Here is a 16,301-nt window from a genome sequence, read left to right on the forward strand (position 1 = left end):
TTCAATATCATTGCACGTATACTTAATTCTTATGTTAATTTTAGACCATCTAGGTTATCTTGAGTTACATCCACTTTCCATTTAATTTAATTCCCTAAATTAGAATCAATATTTTCTCTCCATTCAATTTGCTTCAATTTCAATTTGAAAAAAAACATCTCTTTTTCTGACTTTCTATGTATTTTCATTTTCTTGACTAATCCCAGTACTGCATTTTCATTTTATCTACTCTTATTTTCTTCTTAATCACCTTAACCTTTTCCCAAGGCTTTTTATCCGTTTAATTCTTCTTTCATTTTATCAAAGTGCTTTTGACACAGTTACTTAACCTAACATTTGCGAAGAGAACGGTAGATGTCACTTTTTGTAACATGGTTAAGCAGTAACTTGATGGCGCGTGTTCACAAATTTCGTTAATAAGCTTCACAGGCTGGACCAGACGGAGATCAGACGATCCTGATTGCTTGTATCCATCACGTGCCACCCACACGTTAGAAAAAGACGTGAAAGAGGGACGAAGAACAGCATCGTTCGCCTTAACAGTGACAGGTCAATTATAAATGGGGGGACTCACCAACCCATTCAGCGTGTCGTTTCACGAAGCACGTGTACGTCGTTTTATGGTAGCAATAACTTACAATTATGTCATCGTGTCGAGTTATTTTTATGCGGCACACGCCTCCTCAGTTCGACCCTGTACGCCTCCGAAATTCATTCTTTTTTTTTTTTTTTTTTTTTTTTTTTTTTTTTTTTTTTGGCTCTCTCCATCTCGCTCTCTGCTCACTGCACGGCAGTTCCATTTGTACTTTTTCTCTCGGCGGGAACCGAGGAACTGAGCTAGAGCAAAGGGAAACCCTTCTCTGTCGAAATTTCGTGATTTTTCCTTTGTGAAGCGTGCTCCGTGTCTGGGTCTGGTGAAAAATTGAGGGAGAAAGCCGAACATTCCCGGAAAACATTGTCAGAGCTCGGGGAATTATTCCAGTTTTTGAATTATGGATGATGGATAGAATCTGTTTTTTTACGTAAAATAGGTTCTGTACTTTAATATGATTATAGTTTGATCTAATGTAATTGTTATTTTAATATAATTATGGAAATTTGATAAACCCAGACCCTTGTGGTAATTCCACATTTATAGATTGTAATCTAACCTCCAAAATATGGAATTCCTTTCATTCCATAATCTTTCTCCATCACTTTTTATTTTTTGCTGTCCCATACAATAAAATCCATGTTTTACTTACATAGAATACTTCCTTTAATTGCAATTGTAGATGTAGAAGAAATAATTCTGTAATTTGTTATTTATGCAAAATAATTACAAACACAAAACCTTTTTTACGTGTCTAATTATTCCTCTATGTACTTGTAATTACATTAAAATATAGCAAAATATTTTATGTAAAATCATATTACATATAACTTATAGTTATATTAGTAGAGAGAATTGTACACTTTATAAGTTAGGTTATAACCTATTACTATGAAACCAGGGAGTTGGATTTATGAAATATTCAATTTTTGTTGACTTCAGAATATATTTCGCGTGTTCCATATTTCAAGTCTGCTTTATCCAGCTTTGCTGGAAAGACACCAATTCAACGAACTCTGAACTCGGAGACGCCACGAAATTCCTTCATTCTAGCGCTCGTTTCCCCGTGTATTTATCGTTTATAGCGTCGCCATAAGTTACAGGCGACAAGACCAATGGAAAAAGTTGGATATCACTATACAGGAATTGTCTGGATGAACGGGGAGAATAGTTCAGGGGAACCTGTGCCAAAATGTCTGGTTGAGATTTCCGTCTATTTCGTTGATATCGTAGAATCTTTTATTTCTAACGATAGTTAAAATGGCTGTCATCGATCATGCCACGATTTTGGCAACACTGAACGCACAAAACATACTGTGTGCAAAACGATTGAAAGCATTATAGGAATGAAATAACGATCAAGCAAATTATTGATTGTGAATTAATCATATTTAATTTATTCCAGAAAGTAATACCGAGGAAATTGAAAAATCGGAAAAAGATTTGGTAGGTTATGAATCAAGATTTGATAGGGAATTAGTCAAACTTATTTTTGCGTCGAGTCTAGGGAAAAGGAAGAATGCTGGAAAGAAATTACGAAAACACGAAGAGATTTGGTAAATTGGTCATAAATCTAGGGAGTTAGCTAAAATTATAAGTTTATGTTTGGAGATTAGTCCTCCCTCATTTTGTACAGGCAATCCACCTCCGAAAAGACCTGTTTAGGACAACTCTAAGGTGACTTACGATCTCTAAGCATGAAACCTAGATACGTATCATGGGGTCTATGGTGCATTACTCCCTAGCACGACTGTGCCATAACGAACAATGTCAAGTCCTAAACGTACAACTCTGTTATACTACTAAATACGAAGGAAAATAGCTTCGAACACGGAAAGCTGTGTACATAAGTATATGGGGACCTTTGATCGTGGCACGTGTAATCGTGTTACTCACGTTTGAATAACAAGATAATGGAATGCTTATATGACAGTTTTATAACACAAGGAGAGGGTTAAGTTTGTTACTTAGTACAGACAATTTGCTAAACGTAGTTATTTTGTTTTAGTAATATGTTTACTAATTGAGTTTGATTAAAGTAACTAGGGTGGTTGGATTTGTGCCCTGGAGAATTCTATGAAAGAATTTTATTTATAAACTTGATTAAAGTAACTACGACTAATTGAATTTTTATCCAGGGAAACTTTAGGAGAATTCTGCCTAGAATAAATTATCAAACGTAAATAAAAGTTACTATTATTATCTTTTTATACAACTTTAGTTTACAATAATGGTGCTATCTGTAGCATAAATAATTACGGACAGAGACTATATTAAAATCCGAATCAATATTTTCAAATTTATAAAGCAGCTACTTTCTAACCTTAAAATGAAAAAGACTTTGGTATTTCTCTTTGAGGTTAAGTACCGTGTAGCAAAATTATAAATACATGTTCAGGTAAGGAAACATTGCGGTACAGGTAAATTACTTCTGTGAATATCGCTGAGAAATATTTTGTGTCACGAACTCGACTGCGGAACCTAATATTCTAAATTACAAAACAACAGAATAGTTCAGGAAGAAAGCGCATTCTTGCATAGTGCGCGTCTGCAGTGGCTGAATACATAATCCACCGTTTCCATTTGTAATCCATTGTAAACATATTAGATATAATTTCATTAGGTTTAATTAACTTGCGAAACTTTAACTAACCTCTCTACATTTACTTTCTTACAATAATACGAACAATAACAATCGTACGAAAGATCAAAAGTAATAATTCCAAATTTGGCGTCAGAACGAATTGAGGTTAGGAAGAAATTAAGATCAGGGTCGATTATTATTCATTATTGGCTATTATACTTATACAATATACTAATGTACTAATGCTGGCCTTGAAGCAAGTTCGAATGCATATATATACCGAGGCGAATACATTTCTCCTGGCGAATACATTTTCCTCGATATTAATAATTCACGATACGCAATCTACCTCTTTTGTATTCTTATCACGTAGCGATCAGAGAAAATAACCAAGTTCCACACGAAAACTGCGGAAAAATGATTATGTTTAACCAGTGAAACTTCGAACTTATGTTATATTGGAACTGAATAGGATTATATTAGAGTTATGGTAGAAACGTCTTTAATTTTAAACAGAATTATCTCTAATATAAATGTAATTTATCCAACCCTAAATGATCCTAAGTATATATTCTAACTATATAATTTGCAACTATAATATTAGACTTTAAAAATTTTTTACTACCTTTTTAGTACTTCGTCCTACTAATGGAAATCCTAGGTCGAGCTATTGACCAGGCTGAATAAACTTTTTATTCTGTTTTCATAGAGAAAGGCGTAATAAAATTGTTTGATAAATGCTAAAGACGAACAATGTTCTTTAGAGGAAATTCTTTATAAATATACGCGAATCCTGCCTCTAATTTTTTAAAAATTTCCTAACCTATAAAGTATCGCGTAAACCACTGTAGGCTCTATAGGTAATATAATCTAACCCATAAAATTACATAATTGACCGTATAAATTCACAGTCAATCTACCCCAACTCTCCAGTATTCGCGTCCTCAAATAGCCACGAGCCATAATTCCGTAAGATCCCATTAAAACCCCATAAAAGAAGAAAAACGCGAAGAAACTGGTGATAGAACTAAAGCACTCACCGGTCTGCACGAGCTTGAGCGCGGCGGCATTGTGCTGCTTGAGCGGCTCGCTGAGCCCCGGTTGTGTGAGATCCTTGAAAGGATTGGCGGCATCCTCGCCGGCGCCAACGCGACTGTTTTGCATAGTCCTGGCGTGTTGTTCGCGACGAGTACCCTTCGCGACCTCGTGGCTACGCGGAGCCTCGTTACGGCTCGCTTTTCTTCTACGTGTCTTTCCTCGTTCCCTTCTCCTTTCCTTCCACTTCTTCGAGCTATCCAGCCAACTCGCTGCTAGTGAGCGGTCGTTTCTCTCGTTAACAGCGATTACGGTCACCTGACAACTCGGCCCACGATCTCCGGTCAACACTGGACTAGGATCACGGTCTGGGTTCTCATAGATACGCAACAGCTCGTCTGCCGGGTAGATGACGTACATGCCCAGCCGATGGTGTGCCGTTCGCCCGATCGCGCGTCCAATCTGCCGGTTCGCTGGCTGCCGTGGCTGCTGCCTCCTCCGCTGCTGCTCCTGCTGCTGCCGCGTTTCTCGGCTGAGCCAACATCGCTGCCCGCCAATTCATCGTTTATGAGTCCGCCGCGAGTCACGCTGCCAGGCCACGCGAACAGTCGCATCTTCTTGGCACGCGAGCCACCCTCGATGTCTCTACGGCCGTTACGTTTCTTTGCAGCTTCGTGACGACGTGGCAGCAGCTTCCCTCCAACCTGGTGAATCGGTGCTTCAACGCGTATTTATGAGAATGTGGTGAGATTCGGCTACTAGATGGCCATCGGTGGATCTTGCTTGTTGGTCTGTAACAAAGAAGACGACTCGTTAATGGGATTCGAGAGACTGTGACGTGATCTACGCAGTGACCATACTGAGGATAGAAGGTGATTCTTTGCTTGAAATGGCGGGGATGGTCGGTTGGAAACTCTGAAAATATTTTGGGTTCCTGTTTGAAGATATACTTGGTGTTTATGCTGGTAATATTGAAAGTGGAAAGTGATTCCTGACTTGGAATGGGGAGGATTGGAAGCTTTGCGAATACCTTGAAGTCTAACTTGAAGTCACACCTAATGTGTGCACCAATCATATTGCAGACTAGGCTCTCTATGAGATGGAAAGTAATACCAGCCCTGGAACAGGGGACGTTGGAATCTTTGGAAATTTGGATTCTAATAGAATTGGTGGTACTCTTCTTCTAATGTGTACTACTGTGATAATCTGTGTGTTGACTGTATGGGAGATCTGAATGTGAATAATCCTATATTGCAGTAGTTGATATATTGTATATATAAGAGACTGGATATGGAGTCACTCAGTTTTTCTTATTTTTTCATAGATGAATTATGGTCTTACTTATATCATAAAGAATGTGGTCAACTGAATATTTAGGTTTTTATGATGACAGTGAACATTTTCAGAGTTGGGCATTTATTGTGACAAAGTATTAAAGATTCATGAAAGGGACCCTGTAAATGAATGATCATTTATGGTCTAGAGCACAAAAGAGTGGTTTGCTACCAACATAGCTGGCTTCATAATTAATACTGTAATATCAATGAATGTTAATAGAATTGGTCAATTAATTTGGCGGGGACATAGCAGTAATCTACTTATGGAACGTTATAGTTCATCACCAGTAAATTTGGATTAACAATCATTACTAGGTCAGAATCCTTCCCTCCTAACTCAAACAATGTCAACTATTTGGAGTCGCCTATTACTGGCTCGACTACCTCATTCCTTAGTCATACCGTGTCCCTATATAACATTCTAAATCCTGGTATAGCTAATGGCTGCACTGTACTTTGCTTTAATGTTGCTTATTCCAATCTTCCATCCAGGTGTCTCTGTTCTTAAAAGAGCATAGATAGGATTTTAGAGAAATTAGCATTTAGTGGATTTTATAGCATTATTTGCACAATTCTCAATGCAAGTTTCTATGTTGTTTCTATCTTCTATTGTTTCATAGTTTACCGCGATTCCTCAGATTAAAAGCCTGTTTTCAATCTTAAAATATGTAAACCCCTTTGAACATTCGACGATATTTTCATTGACGTTTTCTAGGCTGTGATCTAATTCAGTATTTATTTAAGTAATCGCCGTGCCACGGTAACGGTTCATGAATTATTAACGAGCACCCGTTTTAACTTTGTTAAGGCTCAGCCGTTTGTTCCACGGAACGAGGAGCGCTCTGTTTACAAGGTAAACGACTTATTCAGTGTGTCTGAATAAAGACGGGAAATATCTTCTTATTTCAACTCGAGGGGACACGGACGTCGTGATGTAAATGGTCCCTGGTGATTTAAATCTAATTTCAATGTGTCTTTTCCTGGAGGATGGAATACGTTGAATTCATTCAGATTGCAGCCTCCTTTAATTGCATACTCGACTTCGTTCGAAGACTACCGCCACCCATTTACAGTCGAAAAATTTCATTTTTATATCACGACCACGTATTTCCATCTTCTGTCCATATTTTACTTTTCCACAGTGCAAACGTTGGCCATAGTTTCGTGATATAAAAATATAATATATTTTTTGTGAATGGTAGACGAAACTTTATTCTTATCCTTCGGACATATATTTCTATCTCCATGTGCATCCACCTAATCTAAACGTAAGGACGTTTCCCTGTGATTAAATATGAGTGCAGCTCACATCGATTAATATTAAATTTCCCATTAAAGCATTCATGCACAGTCACTAGGGAAACTTGTGCATCTGTCTGCATAAAAAATTCTTAGCACTACAGAGAAGTTGAATCTATCGATCAATCTAACGTTCTGATGTCCCTTCTTCGTTTTGATGGATCACGTACCTAACATAATCTGTCCTCTGACTGCGCAGTCACAGAAACGCCATAAATCGTGCTGAATTTCGAGCTTTCTTATATATTCGTCTCCAGGGCTATAAATAAATAAGTTTACGAGATATTATGTCAGTTTTCCTTACTTTTCTATACTATAAGGATATGGTGAATTCGCAATTTTTCACAGAACCTTTATAGATTTACAATGTTACATTTTTGAAGATTTGAATAATTTTTTTGCAAAATGTATGGATAAAGTTATGTTTGTGTACTTTCCATTCTTGTTTCTTTGATATGCACTTTATTTCTAGCCGTTTGTAATTTTTCCTTGAAACCTAACCTAACTTAAGGGAAGAGATTCAGACCTAACATAACCAACTACTTTGATTATTTACAGAAATAACATAAATCACGTTTAACTTTGATTGTTTCTCATAGACTGAGAAGTACAGTGCACCTAGATCACATTCACCGTATCTGGTTTTCTTCATTTCCGTATAGTACACTGAGATACTTGTTGCTGAGATCTAACCTAACCTAACTTAACCTAACTAAGTGACTTCGACATTCCATTTTCAGATGAAAAGTTTTTATCGGTCGTCCTACGGATGTTCTTCGAACCTCAGAGGATTAATAACACTGTCGTTGGATTAAGATGGTCGAGCTAATTCCCCTTAAAAGATTATTTTCTACGGCGGTGAAAAAGCTGCACGTATTAAATTCCAGCAGATAAGCTCGACTCCTTTTAAGTAATTGAACCCAATCCTGGAGTAAGTGTGAACGCTGATTATTCCTTTTTCCACGACATTCTTCGCCGAGAGCTATGCAAATTGCGATAAGCCATTTTGTGCAATTAACACGTCCCATCTCGAACACGCTTTTCAGTCGGAACAAATTATGGACTTCGATGAGGGAACTTCTAAGAGAGTTTCCGACAGCTAGGCTCTCTTTGTTCCTGGTTTTCAATGGTTTCAGACCAGTTTGGAGCTCTGAGTGTGAGAGAATCTACATGAATCCGATTCGTGTAATTATAAGTTCCGACGGATATCGAGATTGTTTTTAAAATATTCATATTTCTTCTCAATTTGCACGGAGAATAAATCAAAGTTATATTATTTGATATTATTAATACATTCACATTACAATTTATATTTATATTTACATTAAAATTTATATTTGCATCGAAATCGTTATTGTAGGTTAAAATCACGTTATTAAGAATTATTTTATAAGTATACTCTGTGTGCATAACAGGTGTGCAAACAATAGAATGACACTAATTCTTATGATCTCGCAAAAAATTACTATTCTTCCTACTAAATTAAGATACTAATTAAAACATTTATTCGAGTCTAATTACTATAACAAGCCAATATTGAAAGACAAATAGGTTAGGAAATACTTGCTAGATCCTAACCTAAATTAACCAAATTAAGTTAGGTTAGATTAGATTAAAATATCTTTTCTCTTATCTAGAGACGAAGTATAAAATCACTTTAATTATATTAAGACGTAAAATTGTTCTTATTTGTTGATGGAATTTATCCAGTTTAATAAGGTTTCCTAAGGTTATTAACCCTTGATCTCTTGAGAAAGGATCCATCTTCTTAGAAATCTCGTTGTTCGAGGATGATAAATTCTTTCGCGACGAGTATTACGATTTTGCGTCTTCTTCTTTGATACCAATAGATACAGCCAGGTCAGGCTTTCAGAGTCTCGTGATTTTTCTATACCGCCTTCATAAAGAAACGCTCTCAGACTCGATAAACCAGCGATACCTTCATCCTGCTTCTCCTTTGTAGTCGTTTTTCTTCCTAGAATCGTTCTTGCTACGATGATAGAGCCAAAGGATTCACCTTGTTTCCTGTTAATTGCTGACTTTACCGTTTCACGATAGCTTCCTTCCACTATTTCCCTCCATTTCCTAAGATTTTAAAAGGTTTATTCAAATACAACTTCTGGCGTGTACGTTTCCATTGTAATCCCACTCTTATATCCGGTACAATTTTAATAAAAATTTATTTTCTCATAATGCTTCTCCTTTGAAGGTTGTGTTAAAAACGATTCTTTTGAAAGAATCATAAGAGGTCCATAGAATAATAATTGGAGACCCTTTCTTGATAGACAACTTGATTCAACCCAGGGTTTCCATTTGCATCTAGTTAAATTTCAAAGATTGCTTGAGAATTCACTTTCTCGCAATGACACGTGGATGCTACGATAATGTTAATTTTCTCATTAAAATTTGGAGAAATTTACAGAATTATACTTGGAGGCCATTTATTGATACTTTACCTGGTTCAGTTCTCAGGTTTTTTAATACTACATACACAGATGGTTAAACTTCAAAGACCCCTCGAAAAAATAAAATGTAATTTCCTAGTCGGTAATGCAACACGCGGCTGAAATCAGACAGGACTTTAACGCGCCTCGAGACTTCAGAAATCGAGTTACTATATCGAATTAAAAAGCAGCCAGCCGACGTTTTATTCGATGACCGAATAATTGGAGCACTCGCTCTCAATTATTCCACGCTTTTATCCTGCCCCCCTCCCTTATTCTCAGCTTTAGAGTCCAGAAATCCCCGATTGCTTTTTCCGATAAGCGTTACCAACTATCGTCCGTCGACTGTCACCAATTTAAGGCGCAAGTAATAAGTAGTCTAGAGATATTAAATAAAACCCCTAAGTAACGTTCTAGCTCTTAAATGTTTTCAGAAAAATTCTGTATGCGGAAATAAATTCCTAGAACTTCCCTAGGATTTCAAAAATGTCATTTCTAGAATGTCAAGAATTTAAAACACTGATAAATTCAGGGATCTGTGAATTTTATATATTTGAGAAGCAATGGTTCTAGAAATTCCCCTAGATTTTTATTTGCATATAAAATTCTGTTATTAGTAGATGCTTAATTGCAATGACTTTCATTCCAAAAATTACAAATCACTTTCAGTAGACGTAAAATAACTTTCGTAGAAAAATGAGAAGATATTTCGTTCAAGAAAATAATTCTATAAAATCGAAAATCGGAAAGAATCTTTTCGATCGGTTAATTAATTACAATTAATTTTTAATCAACTTTAACAACACTCTACTACAATTTTAATATTATGACAACAGTCGCAGAAAGATAGAAACGTAATAATATAGAAAAGTAGAAAATTCTTACGAACCTTTTGATCATAACCTCTGTTTCATTCATCGTAAAATAATATCGTGCCGCGCAGTGAATAAAAATCCTGTTGCACAATAGAAATCCAAAACACAATACACTCGGAATTTAATTTCGCGAACCGGATTGTAGGAATCACGAAACACTCTTTTTTCGAAACGTGTTCTCGTTTGTTTAATGCGACGATCCGAACCGAACGGAGAGAGCAAAAGAACTAATAAAAGAGTCTTGATCGAACCGTGCGAATTATAAAATTGGCTGGAAGAGCTCGAAAATATAACATGGAATTTTTCTCTCATCGGAATTTGTAAACCTAGACAATGAGAATCTTTCCACGCCTGACGTAATTCTAATTTCAATCATTGACAACTGAAACAACGTAGAACATGAAACGGAAACGGTAACTGGAAACAGTAAATATCGATAAATATCGATCGAACTTCCATTATGCGAGCTATGGCGGGATTCTCTCAAATTACATCAGCGGAAGAAAGGTTGATCTTCTGGAAGTATTCCGTGAAATGAAGAGGATTTGAATATCACATCAATCTTTTATTCATTTTTAATAATGTACTATTCTTGGATCATTTATTTATGTTTAAATGTAGTTTCGAAATGAAATAAATAATATGTAGATAATAGAATTAAATAAATTGTTTGCAGAGAAATTTTTCATGTAGAACATAATTACAAATTATACACTATCTATTAGCTATATTGTCTATATCATTATATTGTCTCTACAAATTATATTATTTTATTATCTAGACAATTTATATAACGTAATACAGTTTGTCGAATTATATTCTATATAAAAAAAATGATCTACAAAAATCCTGATCTTTTGTTGCAATAATAAAATGAAAATTTATTATTCTTATAAAATATTCGGATAAAAATGTTTCACTGAAATCTTCCACAGCAATTACCATTGCTAATAAAACTCCACAGAACATAATTAATTATACAGAGAAGTTGGAAATGCAAATAATCTTGTTTTATACTTTTATACATTATAAAACTATTTATCAACCGTTGCAATTAATTTCGGCTAAATGGTAATCCAGATCTATTTATTATTCGGAATATTATTAAACTCTGCCTCAGAAAGTTGTTGGCACAAAACAGGGAACAAATTGAGCAACAGCTCGACAGTATGCTATTAAAAAGCCGATACCGGTCCCACTTCCGATCCAAACCGACACGTGTAATGGTTTTAGACTTCCCTCAACTAATTAAACTTCCCGCCCAGTACCCGAATTATCCTTTGTTCGTGTCACGTGACAAAAACTTGCCATCACAAAGGCTACGAGCTTCCGATCCGTTTAGTAACTCTGTTTAACGTACATCGATATACCGATATAGAATCGTGGTTACTTGAAATTTGCTTGTTCATCAGCTAAAGGTGTTTCTGTGGTGATTTTACATGCTGGTTAGAATAGAGAATTGAAGGCTGCGGTGAGTTTAAAATACTTTTTCTAGAAATGATCATTTTCCTGCGTTCTCGACACGTTTGCGTGATCTATGCAAACTTTTATTCATTCAATTTTTTATTTTCTTTGGTTTTTTTAAAGCAGATGTAAATGTGAAATGTCTTTATATTTTAGTCATTCATATTAGCCTGTTGCTTTTTGGGCTAATTAATTAGAGTAATTAATCATGATAATGATATGGTGTGGCAGGTTTAACCTATATACATACATAATTTCATGTTATCTTCCTTCTACAAGGGTCTAGTCTTTCTTAGAATAGACAGATATAAAATTCTTTGGCATCTCTTAACTGTCAATATTGATGTTATTATATATGTGAATGTTTAGATATTGATAATATAATTGAACAGGTATAAGAAGAATCTCGTTTGACTTGAAAGTTTAAAGATTAATAATCTCATTCTTTTAATTGAAATATAAAGATCCTTCAAATATCTTTAAATGTCTTCATTGTTTAAAAGTACAGATCTTGTTAATATAAAATTTAATATGAAGTTCTTAGGCAACAAAATTCTTTGAAAGTATTATATGCAATCTTCTAGAATATTTAAATACCAAAGAAAGATTAATTCTTTGGGAATAAGAAAGAAATACAGATTGACATGGTCTTAAATTAAAATTTACATTTAAATTTTCAAGTTCAACTATTATAAATCCTTACTTTAATGAGATCTTTTTATATCTTCTTTTATAAAACCAAAAGTGAAGAATCCATTCACAATGGTGGCTATATGTTTCTTTTACATGTCTTATAGGGTAAGAAAAGTTAATGAACAGGGATAAGAATAGAAATATAGTACAATGAGATTGAAATATCATTTTATAAAAGAACACAATTTACTGATAGTTCAGATGATTTAAGTGAAAATAGGGAATATCTCTGGTCAGTTATTAAAAGTAAATCAATAGAACACAATCTAAGACTGGTTTTGGAAATGAAACTCTGTTATAACTGCATGAGTAAAAGCAAACTTATAGAACATGATTAATAGAACCGGGCCAACAGAAACTGACAAGTTGAAATGTACAAGTATAATTTGATTAACAGAATTTCATTAGAAATTTTGATCAGAAAATTATATTCAGCTAGAGTAGATTAATAAAACATGGGGTTTGATGTGCACCACTGTCTATTTACATAATGGAAATTAATCATTGTAATTTAATCAATAACAATTAATCAACTACCACTTGAATTAGATTAACAAAACGTATGAAATTGAATTATCATTAATCCCCACAGTGACATTTGTTTAATAAGCGTATGTACGTAGTTACAATATTTGCAAGGATTTATTTAGTAAATTTTTAACTATATTAATAAATAATAAAAATGGATGTCAGATAAAGATTAAATGATGTAAAAATAGATTAAATGAAATGATATAAAGCTAATATTCTAACGTTTCAAGCGTTTATCGTTTCGTGTATCGATAAGAATTGCCAGATAACAAGGGTGACGGTCTTTGAGGTGGAAAGTTGGACGGCCTGTATCGATTCGAAATTTGAAATGCTAATTTTCTCGTGCGGACGCCGATAATTTTATCGAAGTACGAAATAAACGATAGTAAACAGAACACTGAAAATTACATTGTACGAAATATCGTAATATTTTATGCGAACTTGGGCATACTTTTAAAACAACATTATCGATCGTTTTTTTTACTAAAAACAAATATTAAGCCTCGATAATTCATGTTATAAGTAATATTTTTATTTGAAATATTTCTCTCTCGTGCTTTCTTACTCCTTCTCAAAAAATATGCCAAGATACGTAGGTTTTAACGTTATTAAAAATATGATAAGTTAGGAGAAGACAGAAGGGTAAAACGAGGCTATTGGGGATCAAAGTTAATTTTACACATGCAGTCGGCCCTGTAATGGCGACCTTCGTCGCCTCGTTGCCGCGTGTAATGCCAACCTTTCTGTGCCAAAAGCGACACATAGGATAAGATTCTTTTGCCTTCGTCGGCCACGTGAACTCATCGTTCAAGATTTTATGCCTGCTTGATGAAAACCTGTCCTTTGCAACAAATTATATCCTATCAAACATTCTTGAAATTATATAGAACCTTTTGGTGTACTACGTCCTATGTTGGCAGCAATTCAACTACGTTTTCGGCCATTTTTGGTTCGACGGAAAGAATCATCGTTAAATTTAAAATTAAATAGAAATTTTCCATGTTGGATGTATATTTTTATCAACAAGTTTTTTAATCGAGGAGAACTAAATTTTAATTTTAAAAAGTCACTCTTATTTTTAGATTTGGATGAGTTGATACAGAGACAAGGTGATATTACTACAGTGTCAGTGAAGCATCAAAATGTTTCCTGTAACACGTATAATATATTCATAAAAGGTTTCTAAAAATGTTCGACTACTTCCACGAGCTATCCAAGTTCGGCTGTATTTTTATTTGCTATTTTTATGCCATTGTTAGAGATCGGTATCATTGCGTAAAGGGGGTACGGTTCGACATTATAAATAATGACCGTCGAAATCGATAAACACAGGGATCGACTGAAAGGTTCATGGTAGTAGATTCTTCGGGAACAATTGAGAAACAATTGTCTGTCTTAAAAGAAGAAGAAAAAAACTAGGATCAATATTTCGTTTGAAAGAAAATAGGTTTACTGCCATCATAAATTTCGATGGCGCCCTCGAGATACACTCTCGATCCCATCTCCGATTCTAAGTCGAAATTCTTCCCAGAAAATAGTCGAGAAACCACCCACTATTAGTTCTTCCAAGCAATTGTTGGCTAAGAAAAGCTTCGGCCGTTTGTTTCAAATTTTCCTACAGGATGTTTCAAAATTTTGTTGAATTTATTTATATGAATTTCAGAGAATAATTGTAAAGAAGTATAGAAATATAGAAAATTTTTAAGCGAGTCTAAAGAAGTAACTAATTATTCATTGTACCAACATTTTATTATTATGAGAATCTTAAAGGTACAGCCATTTCACAAGGAACAATTCTGGCTATATTAATTAAATATTCATTCTACCAAGGTCTTCCTATAAGAAGAATTTTTATTTAACTTTATTAATTTTTTTAATAAAGTTTATTTAATTTTTATTTTAATTACCCACTTGAAACTTAACTACTTGACAAGAAAAAATTTGTCAAATGTGAAAAGAAGTCACTACGATAGAGGAAAGTTTTCAATAGAAAACTGGTTATCTCTCTAGCATCCACTTACTTATTTTGATTAATTATTCATTCACAAAATTTGTCAGGTTTGAGAAAAACGAAGGTCCTTCGATAAACGATCATCTAACGTACCAACATTTGCCTATTTATATGAACAAAGTGCATCTGATCTAACGAAACTCTACAAATTTGCATGGAACAAGAATATTTTTTAGGAGGAAAAGAATATTCCGTTAACATCAGGTGCACTGCTCTATACGTGTGCATTAACCAAGTGAAACTTTCTAAAACTCAGCATCAAAGGAATATCCTTGAAAAAAAAGGCCGTAACAAAAATGTGAGGAAGAAAAGCCATAAATGACAAAAACTTGAGATTAAAAAGGCCTGTAGAGGAAATACACGTCCGATGTTTGCCATTCGTCAACGAATGTCATGCTTTATTAAGTTCGTCAAGCATCGCATCAAAGTGTAGTCCAGCCACTGACGCAAGCAGAGCTCAAAATTTCGTGCTCGCGAAGCTATACAGAGTAGCTAAAGCTAGCGCCGAGAAGTTTTCCGGTTGGTAGAACTGGAAGGCCTAGCATTAACTCGCATTCGTTCCTTTACAATGCTAATCCTAATTTGCAAGTGAAACGGTCGCAAATCGGCTATTTCTGTGGTTTTACCCTCATCTCATACCCTCGTTCCAAGAAATTTCGTTAATTCTTCATAGGAAAAATCCCCTCTCCTTTCCCATCAGAGAGATGCTTTAGTATCCTTTTCAAGGATTCTATCCGAGAAAAGTGGGACAGGGATTGAAACTTCGTAAAGAAACCGCTTTTCAGCCTTTTCTGAGACGTGCCAAGGAATTTCAACTATAGTTGTCGGTCAATTATTTGTTTCTCACCGCGAAAATTGCCGTGTCTTTCGTTACTTCTTATTTTATATGTATTTTTAGAAAATGTTTAGTCGAATTGGTTCGCAAGTTTCTGGTAAAATTTGCGATTCACACGTGTCTCAATGGAAACTTAAAATATATCGATTAATCGTACCGAACTGTGCAAAAAATATCAGTCCTAACCTTAAAATGATCATCTCTGATCTAGCAACAAGAGAAAGGGGCGTTCCTTTCCTCCAATTCTAAAATTCCTTATGATTCACCTTCTAAATTCTACAATCCGCGATTTAAAAATAAATAGTTGCAAAAGTGAGTACGTTGGCAGCTACTCTGCCTCTGTTAATTGAATAACGTGTCAGTGTCCTAACCTCCAAATCTCCAATAACCTCCAATTTAGAAATAAACAGTTCGAACGATAAAAACGCTGCCAATTGCTTCGTATCTTTTAATCGCGCGTCATCCTAACCTCAAAATAGAATTCCAGAGAGCGGCTGTTCACGTCGATTGCGATCGAACGTGGATCGCGGAATAATTTTTGTTGTGGGCTCGCGAGTGATTTGCACGGTTCCATTCGATCGATTTTACGAGGGAATCCGAG

At 35.0% G+C, this 16,301-nt stretch overlaps 2 protein-coding genes across 6 annotated transcripts in view; one reads left to right on the forward strand and one right to left on the reverse strand.

The window, feature by feature from the left end:
• Positions 1–16,301, reverse strand: part of LOC132914504 (uncharacterized) — an 80,384-nt gene that overhangs the window by 53,547 nt on the left and 10,536 nt on the right. For all 5 annotated transcript variants that reach the window (XM_060973671.1, XM_060973673.1, XM_060973672.1 and 2 more), the window contains exon 2: positions 4,217–5,002. In XM_060973671.1, coding sequence (XP_060829654.1) covers positions 4,217–4,631 — 415 coding nt within the window. In that variant the 5' untranslated portion in view covers positions 4,632–5,002. The remainder of the gene's footprint in view (positions 1–4,216; positions 5,003–16,301) is intronic.
• The window catches only part of LOC132914510 (protein maelstrom), a 348,506-nt gene continuing 345,937 nt past the window's right edge, over positions 13,733–16,301 (forward strand). Inside the window, exon 1 of the mRNA XM_060973688.1 lies at positions 13,733–13,744. The gene's annotated coding sequence lies outside the window, so the exon portion shown is untranslated. The remainder of the gene's footprint in view (positions 13,745–16,301) is intronic.

The sequence above is a fragment of the Bombus pascuorum genome, chromosome 15 (assembly GCF_905332965.1).
Source record: "Bombus pascuorum chromosome 15, iyBomPasc1.1, whole genome shotgun sequence".
NCBI lineage: Eukaryota > Metazoa > Arthropoda > Insecta > Hymenoptera > Apidae > Bombus > Bombus pascuorum.